This window comes from Akebia trifoliata, chromosome 14, assembly GCF_017979445.1.
Source record: "Akebia trifoliata isolate Shusen 1 chromosome 14, ASM1797944v1, whole genome shotgun sequence".
Classification (NCBI taxonomy): Eukaryota; Viridiplantae; Streptophyta; class Magnoliopsida; order Ranunculales; family Lardizabalaceae; genus Akebia; species Akebia trifoliata.
Genome location: NC_141388.1, coordinates 4,924,071 through 4,940,149, shown reverse-complemented (window position 1 = coordinate 4,940,149; position 16,079 = coordinate 4,924,071). Strand labels below are relative to the sequence as shown.

Genomic DNA, 16,079 nt, shown 5'->3' with positions numbered 1-16,079 from the left:
TAGAGAACAATGTCGAAGTGTGGCTTTTGTGATTGAAGTTGCAATAACCACCCATGACAACCTTAAAATAAAGAATAATGTTGAAGTGACCTCAAGATGTACCGTGGTATTTGTGATTGAAGTTCCAACAACCACCCATGACAACCTTAAAATAAAGATTAATGCTGAAGAGACCTTAAGATTATACCCCACATGGCACATGCTGATGTGATTGTGTATAAGGTGAAAACACATCTATGGCTCTTGTACACTTTCACATCAGGACGTCTGATATGAGGTACAATCTTGAGGTCACTCCAGCACTTCTCTAAAATAAAATCATGTGCTATGGATTGCATAAAATAATTGCGACAGTATCATTTTTAAAGCAATGTTTTAAAACAAACTATAATTGATCCAAAAAGTTATCCAATTAATTGGGTGATAGTTCAATTTATTAGGATAAGTACTTTACATTAATTAAAAAAGATTTAAAATATATATATATATATACCTCATCCTTGAATTATCTCCATTTATATTCATAGAAAAAAATATAAGTAAAATATATTTTTTAAATTATCTCGAAAAGAGGAAAAGTGTAGCTTATAGCATCTAAAAGAAAGTTAAAAAAGACAAAAAAGGGGGAAAGAAAGTATTTCAAACCTTAACCATGATAATAAAACTTAGAAGAGAAATTGATTATCTCACTGCCCATTCCGGATATACTTGAAACAATCGATAAAGGCATCTACCTTATCATCCACATATTTTGTGAATCTCAATGACCATCAGATGGTCTAGGTCTTGGGGACGATAGTCTACCGAGTAATGATAAGGTAAAGTCACAAGGAATGCCGGTTTTTGGTACGTGGTTGACATGGTAAGGACACATAATCATAAATCTTTTTCTTCAGGATACACAAGAAAAAGATTTGTGGTTCTGTGCTCTTTCCCCATCAGTCGTGTACCAAAAACTGCGTGAATTCATAAATATTAAAAAAGAAAGGAAAAATTACTTAAAAGACCCTCGCGAAAGGGTTTCTTTGTGAAGTTTTAGAGTCTGGAAACATCTGAAGTCTGAAACTAAAAATCAGACTTCAAAAGTTTCATCCAACATCCCTCTATCGTTGGTTCAAAACTTCTGAATTTTAATTCTGAAATTTTAAATATGAATGAAAATAAAGCTTATGAAGTTTGAATTTTAAAGGCGGACCACCTCCATTCAACTTTAGAAGTGTTACCAAACACACACTAAATAAAAAGTGGTGAACTTAAAACCCATCCATTTTTAAGTTTTAAGTTTTTTTGATTAAAATACATAGAAAGGTTGACTAAAAACTTGAGATAAGGGCTTGTTTAGATAATTTCAATACAAAAAAAGCATTCTTGATTGACTTTCATCTAAAAACTAAGAAAAAAAGTAAAAAAATCCTAATTATTTTACATACATCTTTAAAATGTTTGAAAATAACGTCTTCTTCTTTCTTAAATCATTTTTGATGAAATGGAGTCTTGAAAACTCAATTGAGATGTTAAAAATCCATTTTTTGAATGAAAACAATGAATTCGAATAGGTAGGACATTCAATAATGAGAAATGTAGGAGATGAGATCCAAGGATCATTTAGAAAGAAAAAATTTACTAAGGGTCTGTTCTTTACAGAAGCCAGCTCCAGCTCCAGAAGCTGGCTTCTGGGAGAAGCAGAAGCGTAGAGCCTGAAAAGCCATATTCAGCAGAAGCCTGTTCGTTACAGAAACACAGAAGTCAAAAAAGCATGTTCGTTTTATAGCTTTTTATTGCTGGATTCTGGTAAAATGACCAGAATACCCTTAATGTTGATAATACATCCAGAATGCACAAAAAATGATCAGAAGAATACAATAAATATATAATTACACTAATATATATATAATTTCTATTAAAAAATTATTAAAATAATTATTTTCAATTTAAATCAATGTATAAATTTTATGATTTTATCGAAATTTCGGCAGCACTTCCTCTTAAAAATGGACATATGAAATTTTCCTGATAAAGAAAATACCTGTATAATACACAATTTAATATCAACATAACATCCCATATATAATCCGACATTCACATAACATCTTATATACAATCCGACATCCACATAACATCCCATACACAATATTCAAACAAATACATACTATACGGAAATCAAAAGTGTTACAATGTCATACAAAAATATATATAATTTTCATTAATAACAAACTCAAAATATATCAAAGTTCTTAAACTCTATCATAAGCAGCATATAATGCATTAGTTATTCCAGTCCTTGTCCTCTCCATGGTAACACGAGATCGACGATCTACATGCTCATTATTATTATCATGTTCAGATGCACCCCCTTCATCTTCCACAATTTGTTCTTGCTCGAAACGTAAAAATTCTTCGTCTGCAATTGCATGCTTCCTTATGAAGTTATGGAGTGCCATACAAGCCAATGTAATATCTCGTTGTGTTTGAAATTTGTAACGTGGCATTTGCTTTAAAATTGTCCATTTGGCTTTTAAAACCCCAAAACATCGTTCAATGACATTCCTAAGAGAAGAATGCATATAGTTAAATAATTCTTTATCTGTTCTTGACCTTGACTCTCTTCTAAAATCTTGTAAATGATATGTTGTACCCCGATAAGGTGCGAGGTAGCCTTCCATCAATGGATATCCAGAGTCGACCAAATAATATTTACCTTGAAAAAAAAACGACAACTTATTAATAATGACATTTTCAATATTTTATTTTATCTTTACTTAAAAAAACTAACCTTGAGGAGGATGTGGAAATTGTAATGATGGCTTCGCAATAGTATCAAGGAACACACGAGAATCATTAGCAGATCCTTCCCATCCAGCTACGACATGTGTAAATGTCATATCAAACGCACAAGTGGCCATAACATTTTGTGTTATGCCTTTGTGTCCTCGAAATCTATTTTGATGCACGAACGGGATATGTGCACTGATGTGAGTCCCATCGATCGTCCCAACACAGTCCTTATATTTACATAATTCAAATATAATTAATTATATTTGACGTTATTTATAAATAATGATAAATAAAGAAAATCATTGAGAAAATACCTTGAAATATGGCCAATATCTTTCATTGGTTCGTATATGCATAGGGACTTCGTTGAGATTAGGAGGAACGATCAAAAACTTTGATATTTCAAGTAAAGCTCTAAGAACTACATGAAAATATTTGTTAATAGTATCCAATGAATGCTTAAAAGTAGCCCTAAGTACCCTATGCCTTTCATTGTGACCCACGGTGTAGACAAACATTGCAACTTGTTCTTGGATCGATATCTTCTTTTCATCTTTTATCAGACCCCTTCCTTCTAATATGTCACACAAACTTAAGAAAACATGTCGTTCCATCCTAAATAAATCATTGCATGTGTTACCAAGTCCATCAATGACATCACGAACATAATCTGCTCCAGTATAACAAGAATTCCTATGTGGTTCTCTATAAATAAATGTGTCCACGTATTGATGCATTGCAACAATGGTACCTGTTACCAAAATATCTAACGACAAATCATCATCTACAGCATTCACGTCATGAACTTCATCATTACTGGATATATCATCGTCGGTAGACGTACCATCATGGGTGGAAATATCATCATTGGAATCCATAAGTCTGTATAAATACATAACTACAAATTATTCATTTAAAACTATAACATTCAAATAATATAGATAATAAGATAAATATGTTTAACATTCACTATATAATAAACATTGTCAATAGCATTCACCACGTAACGGACATATTACACAATCCAAGGAAAACATAAAATAATAAACAGGAATTGTCATACCACCATAGGGGTGGCATATAGTTATAACCATCAATGAAAGATGGTAATACAAAAAACACATTAAAACCACACAAACATATTAAAATCACACACTATTTGGAATGATGAACTCGAGCATCCTCCATTTCGCCATCCAACCACCCAATACGGAGTTCATTTGTTTTCAGCATACACCAAATTTGCCTGTACTCCTTCTTCATACTGAATAATTTCAGTGCAAATCGATACCGCTCACTATTAGGAATGATTTCTGTTGTTGCATCCAACAAATCAATACATTCCTTAATGCTACCGGGTTGTGTAGGTGGTGGTGGGGGTGTTGCACTACTTGCACTCGTCCTCGTTGACACTGCTTCAACTAAGCGTTCAATTTGTCGTCCTAACATAGCTGCACTCGTCATTTTTTGTCGTTTGGAGTGTTGAAAATCTAGGTTACTTCTAGATTTCATGCGAGATGGTGCAACAAATGGAGGGATACCATCACCATCACCATCACCATCAAAATCAGGACTAATATCGATAGGTGGTTGGGACCTTGATGGCTGGGACTCTGGTGGTTGCGTTTCTTGAACAAACGCAGCATCATCATCATCATCATCATCATCCCGAAGCTCGTGCTCAACTGCTCTAGATGATTCAGTGGATGGACGCACACCAGGATTACAAGAGCTTGCAACATACTCTCCGGTAGCATAAGTCCCTCCAAATAGTATGTCCAACTCTTCAACATGTTCCAGTCCGTCATAACGCCATTGTGTATCAGTTTTATTTTTCTACAAAATAAATAAACTTGTTTTATAAGTTTGAATTGATAAACGTAATATTCCTATTTGGTAATCTAATCGAAAATTACCTCCAACCAAGAATTCCACCATTCATCGCTCGCCAATATCTTATTGTTAACAGCATCGTAACCCACTCCAGTACATGCTTTTAATTTAATCCATCTAGCCCAAATACCTTTCGTTTTATCCCAATGATTCTTATGTTGTTTCTTTGTGTAACTAAGCCCGGTCGTTGTCTGAAATTGCTTCATTAGAGATGAATACCCTGATACATTCAATGAAGTACCGGGTCTCTTTCCCTTCTTAACCAATTCACACAGATATCAACCCAAATCTTATGAAGATAGGGTGTCCATCTTGCGGAATCAATTTTTGACTCTATTTCTTTTGGTTCTGTTACTTTTTGTCTCGGCATCTGACAATTTGATTATTCATTTAAAAAAAAATGAAAAGTAATGGATAAGAATAAGGAATAAAAAACGTTCTGAAATATAAGTAACAACAACAAGAATAATGAGCAAACAAATAATTATCATAAACAAATATCACTGTAAATAAATGTTAAAAATATCAAACAATACACTAAACCCATCGGTCAACCGTTGCGTGTGCAGACACATACTACATAAGATCTTATTTGTCGTTAAATGAACACTTTAATGGAATAAATACATCAGAGATTCAACTAACAGGCTTATTGGATTAAGAGAAGAGAAAAGTAAAAGTTGGTGCCAATAGTATCTTTCATAAATATTGAGAGATGCTATTGTCACTCCAACTTTTACTCATTTAATCATATAAACTTTAAGTCATACAAATCTAAAGAGAGTTTATATTAAAAATAGAGAATGAAAACCACATGATTACAAGAAAGTAAAACAACATACTAGCATGATTACAATATAGATGTCATAAAATTAATGCCCATGTTTAGGAGTAAATTAGTTCAATCCAAAGACCCAACGGTGGTCCCATGATTAGGAGTAAATGGTTTCATATGACATCTAAATCCTTAAAAATAATTAATTATTTCCTCTTTCAGCATCAAAATTCATGTTCAAGAAGATAACAAACACAGTCAAAGCTCTTATGGTTTCAATTGGAGAGTAGGTTTGGAAAAAATTTCAGCGAATTCTAGAAATTTGTCATAAAAACTCTTATGGGGAATGAACAAAATATTTGGTGAGTTGAACTTAGGAATCCTAGAAAATGAGATCAATAATGGATGTGGTTGGAAAATTATGAAATCCAATTTACCTTAAATTAGATCAATTTTCTCATCTGCTTTCATCTATAAATTGGAGCAAAAGGAGGGATGTCCCTACCAATCATTTTTCTCATCTGCTCTCATAATGTTTCTGTACAAAATTTTGGTAAAAAATCATCCAATCATTTTTGTAAAAAACTGGTTGCATCATAGTTCCTTCACAAACAACTAAACAATGAGCTCCATAAAACACAACTGGTTTTATTGTTGTGTTGCAAAATCACTCTTTTATTTCAATGGATACCGAGCTCGCCTATTATTCTAATACCATTGAACAATCAGATTCTACCAAAAAGATGGAAGAGAGATTTTGACAGAGAAGTGTGTGTCACTTGAAGAGGTGCTGAATATAAGTCGATTGCAAGGTTCGAGATCAGTCATATGTTGAACCATAGTACATTCACAGATCAAGTCGATTTACAATAAAATCCATAATAAAAAGAACTCCCCAATTTGATTTACAGTAAAATCAGTAATAAAAATAAATAAATTAAAAAGCAATACCTTAATTGATCGTTAATGGAGGAAAGCTAGGGACGAGAGCTGCTGTTACAGAAGAGATCGTTAATGGCAGCCTGTAATGAGATGAGACGAGATCTGCCGTCACCGTTGGGGCTTTTTACTCGGTTAGTTATGAGGAAAAGATGAGAGAGAGGGAGGAAATGATCTCTGCAACAAGGATCGATGAGAGATTCGATCGGTTTGAAGGAGACGAAGTTGAGTTCGACAGTCGACAGTCGATTGGGCGAACTTGTTGGAGAAGATGAGAAACGTAAAACGTTTCTCGTTTCTTGTAACGTGAGGGACAATCGATCGATTAGGTTGAAGGCGATGAAGTTGAGAGAGGAGAAAGGGTTGATAATCGATCGGCTCGAAGAAGACGAAGAGGATCAGTTCGATTCTCTTTCGATTTAGGTTAAAATCAGTTCGAAAATTTTATTAAAGGTCAGGGGTATTTCGGTATTTTCACTTAAATTATATTTCGGTAATTAGCTCCGCGCGAGAGCCCAACTTAGAAGCGAGCACGGGACGACTCTTAAAATGAGCCATTTTTTGGCTTTTTTTTTAATCGGTTAGCGTTAAAAAAGCTTAAACGAACGTTGATCAACTGGCTTCTTCGGCTTAAAAGTCAAAAAAGTTCAAAAAGCCGGCTTTTGAAGCCCAAACGAACAGGGCCTAAATGTCCTGCCAAGCAATCATTGAAAACTTATGAATTACTTACAAAAATACCCTTCCACGATGGCCCTTTAAATAATTTTTCAAAAAAAATAAAATACTATAATGACAAAATCCCATTGTGTGATTTTATAACAAAATCATTGGTGGGGTTTATTCATAATTTTTTTAGTTCAAAATTTATTGTGGAAACAAAAGAGCTACAAAGGGGTAATTATGTCTTTGAAAAAAAATATCTCCGTTAATACCGCTGTTAGTTTCTTCTGCATTTACATCAGCTGACGTAAGAAAGTGCGATATTTTCCTGTATTAGATTTGATATATAACTGAGCATGCGTTTAGTCACGTGGTGAAGTCGTGATTTGAGGATCAATTTAGATGTGGTTAGAAGTCGCGATCTTCGAGCTTTAGATTTTGTCCAGCTCAGACTACTTATTGTTCCTAAGACGTCCACGTGGGACAACAATAATCCTACGTGGCTCTGTTACGACGCTACAGGCTACGCACAGCCATTAGTTCCACGTCAGACAAGTTTGGTTGATTAAATATCTTGAATTTGATATCTTCGATATCTTTATCTCACTTCAGCTTTGCTTTCGCAGTCTCTCTTCAACTCATCTCTCAACATTAAAATGAGACTAAAAACCTAGAAAATTTTAGAACTCGATCCGGAAATAAAGCTTTGAAGTTCTCGAATTTCGCCATTTTGGCCCTAATCTGGATTCTTTCTGCATTTTTTTCAGCTCGATCGAGTTCGACGATGGATGCTTAGCCCTCCATGAATGGAGCTTTGATGGTATTTATATCATTCCAATGTTTCTCTTTCTCTGTTTGAAAATTTTATAGAAAATTGGGATGATCTTTTTCCATCTAGATTTTTTTAGGATGATTAGTGAAGGTTCTTAGTAATTTTGGATTTTTTTTTCTTCTAAGTGAAATTGCAATTTTGTTGTGAGTTGAGGATTTCGATTTTTTTTTCTCTGTTGAAGATTCTGCAGAGAATATGGTTTTCCTATGTAAAATATTCTAGATCCTGTGTTCGAATTTTTGGGTTCCTAATTGCAAACCAATTTTATTTGTTTGAGTAGATTTTGGGGTTTAAATTTTGTTAGTTTTATCTGATATCTTGCTATGGTCGGACAGGTATATCGATTTATAGGACTTTGAGTTGTTTCTGTGCAGATTAAGATCGTTGGAGTCTAACTCAAGGTGATCTGTATTCGTCTTACCCTGGATCTGCTGTCTGTGAATTTTTGTTGTTGTTGTTGAATCCGGTATTAGTTTGAAGAGTTTATGTTCATTGAAGATAATTTCCTGAAGACATACTGAATGTGCAAGTTTTCTTGTGTGAAGCAGAGTTTGATACCGATTCAATCGAGATCCTTCATCATCATTGGTCTTTTTGAATCTAGTTGATGAGGAGTGTTCCAGAGAACACCATTGGTACCATGGCTAAAGGGTTGGCCGAACTAAATTACGACGTGAGATATGAGCACAAGGAAGTTAGGAATGGAGTTGTTGGTGAGGTACAGGATCTTTTTGAAGAAGATGAGTCAATAAATGTAAATGAGGAACGAGAAGGGACCCAGGTTGGTCTGCCACAACAGCAGTCTCAAGGGCCATTGATCCATTGGGAGAGGTTTCTCCCTCTTACGTCATTAAAGGTTCTATTGGTCGAAAGTGATGACTCAACACGCCACGTAGTCAGTGCATTGCTTCGGAATTGTAGTTATGAAGGTTTGTTGCTAACCCTTCAAGATGAATATTGCTTGTAAATGATTATGAACTTGAGGAAGACATATACTTATTTATAGCAAATAAAAAAGAGGATATTTATATGGTACTCCTGCTAGGACTAGATATTCTTTGATTTCCATAAACCATATGATCTCCTAGTTTGAAAATAACATTCTTTGTGTTAGATGTTGTGTGAAGTTTTTCTTGCTTTTATTTCTACTCACTATTTTGATGGAATTATTTGTGTGATCCTATTGCTCTGTCTATATGGTACTGATTGTTACTTGTGTGTATTGAACTCATGTTCTTATGAGGTAGAAGATGAAGTGGATGTAATGTCAATTTTCTTAATGCATTCTTTAGTGTTTCTATATTCAATATACTACTTCCAAAAATTCTGTGTAAGTTATGCTTATTCTAATTCTCGTATTGTTACATTTCTTTAATGACCATATGTTCAATCCACCATACTGACAAGAGGAGGAAATAAATAAAAAAATCAGAATAATAATATGCATATCTATATAAGAAAACACAACGGTGGACCCCACTCCTGAGATTATAAGTCTGATCCAATCTAGATAAACGGGAACAAAAGAATTTAACAGTAATGTCATGATTATTAAATTCTATGCTACCTGAGATTATAAGGGTGTTCATTTTCCTGAAGATTTCTAAGGAGATATGGGACTTCTACCATGCAAACTTACTCTCAGGCATTGGTGATTAGACCATGTGAAGTGAGATCCATTCATTGGAAGGAAGGTCCAGTGGCCATAACTATCAACAAATCAGCAAAGCCTTTCATACTGGTATTCACTCTACCGCTGCCCTTCTGTTTATAATACAAGTGTATGGCATTGGAATTGACTCCCAGATCCAAGGATGATTCCCTCAATCTCTCACCAATTATAATTTTCTCCAAAAAATAAGTTATTATTACTTCATTTGGTCCATACACAATCAGATTTGGGATAATCCTTAGAAGCTGATCTCCTTCATTCTTAAGAGAATAGATAGTTAGTATAAAGTAACATTCCCATCCATTTTATCTATGATTCTCGAATCCCATAAAACCATGATCCCCACCTACTGATCCAATAGTTGGGATATCAATTCACTCCACTTATCCACAATGCAAATATAAATGTTTGGAAAAGTTGGTACATTTAAGCAATTACTTATTCTTGTTTTTTTTTGTCTAATAAGCTCAGTGCCTATTATTCACATAGCTAATATTAGGAGGAAAGTACTAGATAAAATCTTGATAGATTTCACTCTCTATGTTATAATTAAAGAACCTTGATAGGGAACATGTAAAAACCTTGAAAGTTTTGTTGATAACAGGGAATGGCGATCCATGAATATATTCTGGTTCTCAGTACTGTATTTTTGTCCCCTTTCTTTTGACATTTTGAGGTATCTCGAGAAATCTCATCCCTCTCTACCTGCTGTTTTGTTTTATTTTTTAACCACCAATACATTTCCAGCTATTCATATTAAAATAATATAAAGAAGATACTTGAATTTGGAAGTAAGTTATCAAACAACAAAACTAAGGAAGCTTCTCAAAATAAAGTTATAATCACTATGTAAATGCTCAAATCTTGGCATGAATAGTTTTGAGGAGTTGATGATTTCTTGAGGTGCTTTATTCCATCCGTGAAATTTCTTTAACACCATGGTATGGATGCAATAAAATGATCATATGAGAGTTGGGAAGACAACTTGAAGTTAGTTATTGTTTTTAGAAATTCCATTTGTTGGAATTAATAATAGATCTTTCTATCTTTCTTCCTGATTCATTTGAGAGATTTTTAATAATATTATATTATTGCTAAGTTTTGATGACCAACATTTTCTGGAATGAGATATCTTTAATGATGGATACCTTTGTAAAAATGGATAAGTTTAGATGTAGCATTTTTGAACTGTTTGCTGCTCTATTGTGCTTTCTCAGAGCTAAAAAATATCTCCGTATTTTACAATATATTCTTGTTACTTGTTTCTTCTACAACTAAAAAGTCTTTATCCATTGAATGCATGTACTTTATTGATTCTCCTACTCTTAGTTTTTAATTGGGCCTTGGCAGTTACTGCTGTTGCAAATGGTCTACAAGCTTGGACAATCTTACATGATTGGACCAGTCATATTGATCTTGTCTTAACTGAGATAGTCACGCCTAGTTTATCCGGCATTGGTCTTCTAGGCAAGATTATGAACCACAAAACTTACAAGAATATTCCCGTGATTAGTAAGTATTTTTTCTTTTACCTCTTTCATTACTTTTCCTGCCGTGGAAGTGAGGCCAAAGACTATTGCTGTTTTTTACAAAGTTGATACTTTTAACTGCTACACCTGATGAGTTTTTTTGTGTTCAGTGATGTCATCCCATAATTCTATGGGTACTGTCTTTAAGTGTTTGTCAAATGGTGCCGTTGACTTTCTATTGAAGCCTATTCGAAAGAATGAGCTTAAAAACCTTTGGCAGCATGTTTGGAAGAGATGTCACAGTGTGAGTTGCTATGTTTTGTCCACTTCAGATATGAGATAATATATCATGAATCAATTGTGGACCTCAACCTCGGGTAAATACACAGCTATAGGCATAGAGATGCTAATGGGCACACTTCGTTTAACTATTCCCTTCTTCAGATGTACTAATATAATGGTCTTCACTTGTAAAATTTATAACAGTCTATAGTACCAGGTTGCAGTTAAGGAGACTTGTCTAGTTTCTTTTTACATTTTTATTTATCTAAATCATACTGTCATTTGTTCACTATTTACTTATTTTGGGATCACAACTGATGTTGGTTTCTGCTCTTCCAAGCTTGCATTGACATCTCATCATTTTCTCAGTCTAGTGCTAGCCGCTGTGGAAGTGGTATACAGACCCCAAAATCTGCAAAATCCAAGTGTGCTGAAACTGGCAGCAATGATGAGGATTATAATGGTAGAATTGGTTTGAATGTCACGGATGGAAGTGACGATGGAAGTGGCACTCAGGTATGAGATATGAATTCTTTTTGAATGACTGATTTTATTTGATATACCCATGGTTTAAAGTTTTGTACCGTTTCAGACTGTTTCATCTGAGACATTCCTGTTTTGGCTGAGACCGGAACGAGACATTAATCCTGAAACATTCAATGTTTCGGGGAGTTTCAAATTGTCTTGGAATGATTTGGTCGAGACTGTCTCAGCAATTTCCTCGAGATGAGATTTTAAACCTTGGATGTTCCTTCAGCTAATCTCTTCCATGCTTAAATGGTACTATGGTTTGACCAGAATGGTGCATGATCCAGCAAACTTTTATTTATTTATTTATAGAAATATAAAATTTTATTAGAATGAAAGAGATAAAAAGGATGCTGAGATAGCCACTATCCAGCAAAATTTCTCTTGTTCATTTGTTGTTCTCAGTTTTCCAGTTTTAATATGACTTACCTATAGTTAAACTAAAAATTGTCTTCGTTATGCACCTTGCACACCTTCTGGGGATTCATGCCAGGAGGTTTAGCACCTTTAACGCCCAAAGGGAAAGGTCAGACCACTAACCTCCTGGAGATGAAGGTTTAAGCTTACATAGGCGATCCATTTAGTTGTTCATTGGTTGCTATAGGTTTGCTAGCTTTAGTATGCATTTCTTATTTATTAAACTAAACATGTTGTGATTTTAATTTACTTGTGTTTTCTGTTATTTTGCTCATCACTTGCTCACAGCTTTCAAGTGTTGAAACCAACTATGATTTTACAATCCAATTTGATTCTTACACACGAGTCATATCCTTCTCAGAATATTTTGGGTATTAGAAACAAATGAAACTATGATTCCTGAATGTTGATAGATATCGAGTATATTTGTATTCTTGTTTTCAGGGATCCAGGACAAAACATTCAGTAGAAGTTGACAGCCCCCAACCAAGGTCGCCATGGGATCAATCAGCCGATCCCCCAGATGGAACCTGTGCCCTGGCTATCCATCCAAAACCTGAAACGTTCGACATTAAGTGGGCACCTATCACTGCAAAGAAACAGTGCAAGAAACAGGATAAAAACCTTCTTGGTATGCCTTAAAAGTACTCCTGTGCATTGCCCTGTTTACTGTAACTTTTGGTTTGATCTTTCACCATTCTAGCATCTTTCTGTTTTGTATTGCATTCTTCAGAAAATGTCGCCATGAGCAAGGACTTGGAGATAGGAATACCTAGAAATCCAGGTTTACAATATGAATATCTGAGCCAAAATGTTTGTGCTGACCTAATGGGCACAAAGAGAGAGAAATTGCCTGAATCAAACCCTAATAAAGACAATGAGCTATCATATAAAGAATTTCTGGAACTCAACAATGGGAAACCTAGTGGTGAGCTGAGGGTTCAAGCTGCTGACCACAAAGGGTTGCTCACCAATATAACCAACCCTCATGTAGAAAGCAGAATCTCTAAGGCTCCCAATGGCCTCTCCAAGATGTCAGAGATTATAGATAAGGCCAATTCTGATGCTAAAGAATTACCATCTCTCGAGCTTACTTTAAATAGGTTGACAGGAATTGGAGATGTTGGCACCACCACACATGATGTCCGCAATGTTTTGAAACTTTCACACCTTTCAGCCTTCTCAAGGTAGCAAGTTCAAATTGAAGACCTCATTTATTTTAATTTTTGTAAACAAATTCTCGGGTGTGCTTAGACATTCAAAATGTTTTAAATAGTCATGATAATATGACTCCCCCCTCTGACATACTCCCCCATACTCTCCTGGTGTGGCATGTGCAGAGAACTTAGATTTCCCCAGGATGCACAATTGCACATACCCATAAATATGTGCAGTTGTGTATCCCGAGAAAAAAACTACGATTCAATGCACATGCCACATCAGGAGGGTATGGGGGAGTATGTCAAGAGGGCCGAGAGTCAGAAATCATGATTCTTTTAAATATTGTCCTTTATCGTGCAGGTACAGCGCTGCCTCTACTACTAACCAGGCTCCTATGGGAAATGTTGGAAGTTGTTCACTACTTAATAATAGCTCAGAAGCAAATAAAACAGAATCAATGTTCAATCAGCAGTCCAATGAGAGTAGCACCAACAATGACAAGGTCTCCACCACCAAAAATGTTTTTAACAAGCCAGCATCTTTCAATGAGAAATTGGCATCCACATTGACAGCAAGATTTCTGCACCCCTCCACCTTTCAACCTATGCAGAATGGCCATACATGTCTACCTCTGCAAGTCATGCCTCTGAAAGCTGATGACGCGGTAGTTAATGCAGTGGTGGTACAACCAAGAGCCGTGCATCAGCAGGTCCAAGTCCAGTGGCACCATCACCGCCACCTCCGCAACATGCAGAAACAGAAGCCACCACCAGACCATGATGACTTATCATTGAACATGGCAGGAACCGCTCTGCAATGTGGGTCGTCCAAAATGTTTAGCAGGGCCATTGAAGGTAATGCTGGGAACTACATCCTGAATGGAAATGGAAGCAGCATAGACTTGAATGGCGGAAGTATGAGAATTGAAAGCAGTAATGGGGTGACTGGAAAAAGCGGAATTGAAGGCGGTAGTGGGAGTGGAGTGGATCAAAACCGGTTCATACAGAGAGTGGCTGCCTTGACTAAATTCCGTCAGAAAAGGAAAGATCGGTGCTTTGAGAAAAAGGTAACTCGCCTTAGCTTGTGCATTTACATTTATTCTAGTGGCGAAATCATGGTTGTCGTAACGGATAATGTTCTTTATCAAGCCAGTCATCTTCCGTGTGTAAACCTGGAGGAAAAAAAAAAGTACTCTGCCTTGGATTTTGAATAGGTTGAATTGACTCTCTGCTGTATTGAGTAGTGGGAAGGGGGACATTTTGGCCATCATGTTGCGTTGGCCGAAGTATGCTAAATCATTTGAAAAAAATGTGGAGATCTGGTCTATGTTTTTGTAGTTCTCCTGTGAAAGCTAGTTACTATTGTTTTTACGCGTTTTTTTCTTCTTCTTCTTCTTATCCATGAAATTTATTCTGGAAGAACAGAATTGGACGGAAATGGGTCTTAACTGTGTCTTGTTTTCAGGTGCGATACCAAAGTAGGAAGAAGCTGGCAGAACAACGAGCTCGAGTTCATGGGCAATTTGTGTGACAGAGTGTACGGAAACACAAGCAGGGAAGCAAATTCCTAATCCTAACCTTGTGCCTGGACGTGCATGCGGATTTGGTTAGAGGAGCCTAGCAATAGCTGTGATTGTAGGGTCGGAATTTTTCAGATTTTGTGATGGTGGTGTATGATTTGTAGGTTTAATCCTACCCTTAACTCTTTTAAGGATAAAAAAAATAAGTCATCTTTGACACTGTTTTGTATGATTGTGGAACTTAGACGACTACTGCTACTATTACTACCACAAGGAAAAGGTGGGTCACTCTTGGAAAGGGTGTCTTTATCTTTCCTAATTAAATAAAGTTGGTGTGTTGTTCCTCGAACCTTCTTTATCGAGTTTTTCTTTTGATTTGGACTACTTTATTTTATTTTATTCTTAAACGACTATAAAAGAAGGAAATTAATTTAAAAAACACCTAATCCTGCCTATGGTTGGGTTAGGATTAGGTGGGTTAGGATTAGGTGCCCTGTCAACACCAAAAGGTGTTTGATGTTAATTTAAAAGCACCTAATCCTGCCTAGAGTTGGATTGGGTGCCTGTCAACACCAAAAGATGTTTGATTGAGTCGTGTTGCCCCTCCTCCTCCTCCTCCTTTGGTAGGGCTTGTTGTCGGCCTTATAATATGTAATCTCTCTTCAGACGTCAGAGGTACTGGGGTTGGCAATATAGCCTTTATTCACCATATAACATATGAGTTTGGAACTATTTTAGCTGGACAGCCTTCTTCTCCAGGCTGCCCAATGGTCTGCTCGCAATTCATCCAACTTTTTTATTTTATTTTTGAAAAATTATTGGCAAGCTTGCTTTTAATGATTTCTATTTTTAAAACTATAGTTGAGCCTATTTTTAATGAGATCGGTGGTGGTAACTCGGTCTGCCGATCCAGTTGCTTATAATTAAAATTGTCATGCCAATATTGCTACCAACTAAATCTATGGACACTCCCAGATTTTTTATTTTTTTTTTTTTGAATTTCTTAAATGCCATTACTTCTAATAATTAATTGATTTGCTATAAGAATGAGTATAATTTACAAATAATATACATTAGTAAATATTTTAATAAATGTGACATTATATATATTTAAATTCCTCCACCCCCCACCACAAAACTTTATCTTTCCCCAAGTA

The 16,079-nt window shown here is 35.5% G+C and overlaps 1 protein-coding gene across 2 annotated transcripts; it reads left to right on the top strand.

Annotated features, from left to right (window-relative positions):
* The first annotated feature begins 7,638 nt into the window (after window positions 1-7,638).
* LOC147385715 (two-component response regulator-like PRR37) lies at window positions 7,639-15,271 on the top strand. Of its 2 annotated transcripts, none has more exons than XM_086421990.1 (10): window positions 7,639-7,862; window positions 8,210-8,275; window positions 8,423-8,803; window positions 10,897-11,058; window positions 11,186-11,319; window positions 11,667-11,813; window positions 12,687-12,873; window positions 13,354-13,429; window positions 13,764-14,469; window positions 14,868-15,271. In XM_086421990.1, the coding sequence occupies exons 3-10, from the start codon at window positions 8,482-8,484 to the stop codon at window positions 14,931-14,933; spliced, it is 1,800 nt and encodes a 599-aa protein (XP_086278116.1). In that variant the 5' UTR covers window positions 7,639-7,862; window positions 8,210-8,275; window positions 8,423-8,481; the 3' UTR covers window positions 14,934-15,271. The 2 variants fall into 2 exon arrangements, with proteins under 2 accessions (XP_086278116.1, XP_086278114.1); XM_086421988.1 differs by having other exon boundaries at window positions 12,946-13,429.
* Window positions 15,272-16,079: the final 808 nt, after the last annotated feature.

Excerpts from the sequence above, each read along its gene's own strand:
- LOC147385715 (XM_086421988.1), top strand. The coding sequence starts at position 8,482 with ATGAGGAGTGTTCCAGAGAACACCATTGGTACCATGGCTAAAGGGTTG. Across the intron at positions 11,320-11,666 it reads TTTGGAAGAGATGTCACAGT|TCTAGTGCTAGCCGCTGTGG; the intron begins GTGAGTTGCTAT and ends TCATTTTCTCAG. Across the intron at positions 14,470-14,867 it reads ATCGGTGCTTTGAGAAAAAG|GTGCGATACCAAAGTAGGAA; the intron begins GTAACTCGCCTT and ends TCTTGTTTTCAG.